Consider the following 1,479-nt stretch of genomic DNA (forward strand, 5'->3'; position numbering starts at 1 on the left):
ATGATTGTTAGATACTAAAAAGGATATTTGCTTCTGGCTTGTTGGTGATTTTGAAGCAAAGACAGAGGGATGCTGCAGGGTGTGGCGAGAGCGACGCTGAAAATGGAAAGTTGTGAAAAGGAACGATATCTATGTAACCCGCACACTTGACAAAGAAAACACTTTGGACTTTGTCCACTTTACTCATTTCGGTAGCACCACCCTGTGCTTATGAAATTTTCTCTAACACTTTGCAAACATGCACTACATTTAAGGCAGTTTTGTTCGGAATCGTAGATCAAGGAAATACACCGGAACTGTCAAATAACGGCCCTCAAAGAATGCTTTCGATTGAATATGCAACCCCTGAAATGGCTGCCTGCTAAAGACGTTTACGTTTTCATCTCTTCCGCATCCGGGGAGGTGGGGTGTGTGCGTCACCGTGGTGCGTGCGTGTGCTCTACGCTGATTGGTTCGCAAATCCGGATTTTCCTGCGCGACGGCCGGCCGTCGGAACCAATCACCGTAGAGCACACCCACGCACCAGCGCTGACGGTGACGCACGCACCCCAGTCCCCCCGGAGGCGGAGGAGGCGAAAACCCAAACGTTTAGAGATGTGAGTACCGCGCGCGTATTAGGTTTAGGGAGGTGGTTTAATATTAGGACTTCTTTCGTTTAACCATTAACTGGTCACGTGATCTCCTTCCTCCCATTAAAAACAAAAATACAATGGCTAACAATTATTCAATCTTATGTATTTGTCCTAATTGATACAGCATATCTAATGAATGTTCGAATTTTTTGTACAGTTCAACCATAAGTTCCATATCGCCTTTCACCTTCCACCAATCCCGTTGTCTGATAGGCCAATTGTAATCGAATTTATCAAATGCCTCTATTTCCTCAGGCGTCCAATGCCTTCTTTGTAGAAGATCCTCAGTATATTTGACGGGATCGTTATTCATGCTACTGCGATGAATGTTGGATTTCTGCTCATATTCTGTAAAATTGTGCTTTTTCATATTCTCGAAATTACGTCTGGTCATCGTCACCTCGTATTCCAACCTACGTAAACGAGTTTTCACTGCTGCTGGTAGATGTTTCGGTATTTTTGACGGATGAACATATTCAGAGGTAGATGGTTGTAAGGTCTCCCACTTTAGCTCTTTTTCGTACTGTCGGTTCCACTGGTTCTTCTTCCACTTGCTAAGATGTAGAGAGTTGAGGTGACTCCTCTTCATTAAGCGTAGTTGTAGGTGCTTCCTCCTGTACGCGGTTAACTAGATCTTCCAGCTCTATTTCCTCCAAAGGCTGATAGTTTGCTCCACCATTGACTGTCCGTAATGCCGAAATAGCGTCCATTATGGCACTAACTACATGACTTTGCGATAGGCCGGAAGACATCCCACTTACTAGAAGTCCAACTTTTGCACCAAGGCCAGATACAACTCCCAAAACTATTCCGAACTCCTCCCATACGCGGTCTTGTGATGTACTAT

At 44.7% G+C, this 1,479-nt stretch overlaps 1 protein-coding gene across 1 annotated transcript; it reads right to left on the bottom strand. All coding sequences in view use genetic code 11, as the record gives it.

Annotated features, from left to right (window-relative positions):
- Window positions 1-720: 720 nt before the first annotated feature.
- EGR_10447 (hypothetical protein) lies at window positions 721-1,221 on the bottom strand (the record flags this gene model as incomplete). Its single annotated transcript, XM_024499696.1, has 1 exon — window positions 721-1,221. The coding sequence occupies one exon, from the start codon at window positions 1,219-1,221 to the stop codon at window positions 721-723; it is 501 nt and encodes a 166-aa protein (XP_024345881.1).
- Window positions 1,222-1,479: the final 258 nt, after the last annotated feature.

The sequence above is a fragment of the Echinococcus granulosus genome (assembly GCF_000524195.1).
Source record: "Echinococcus granulosus chromosome Unknown EG_S00221, whole genome shotgun sequence".
Lineage (NCBI taxonomy): Eukaryota > Metazoa > Platyhelminthes > Cestoda > Cyclophyllidea > Taeniidae > Echinococcus > Echinococcus granulosus.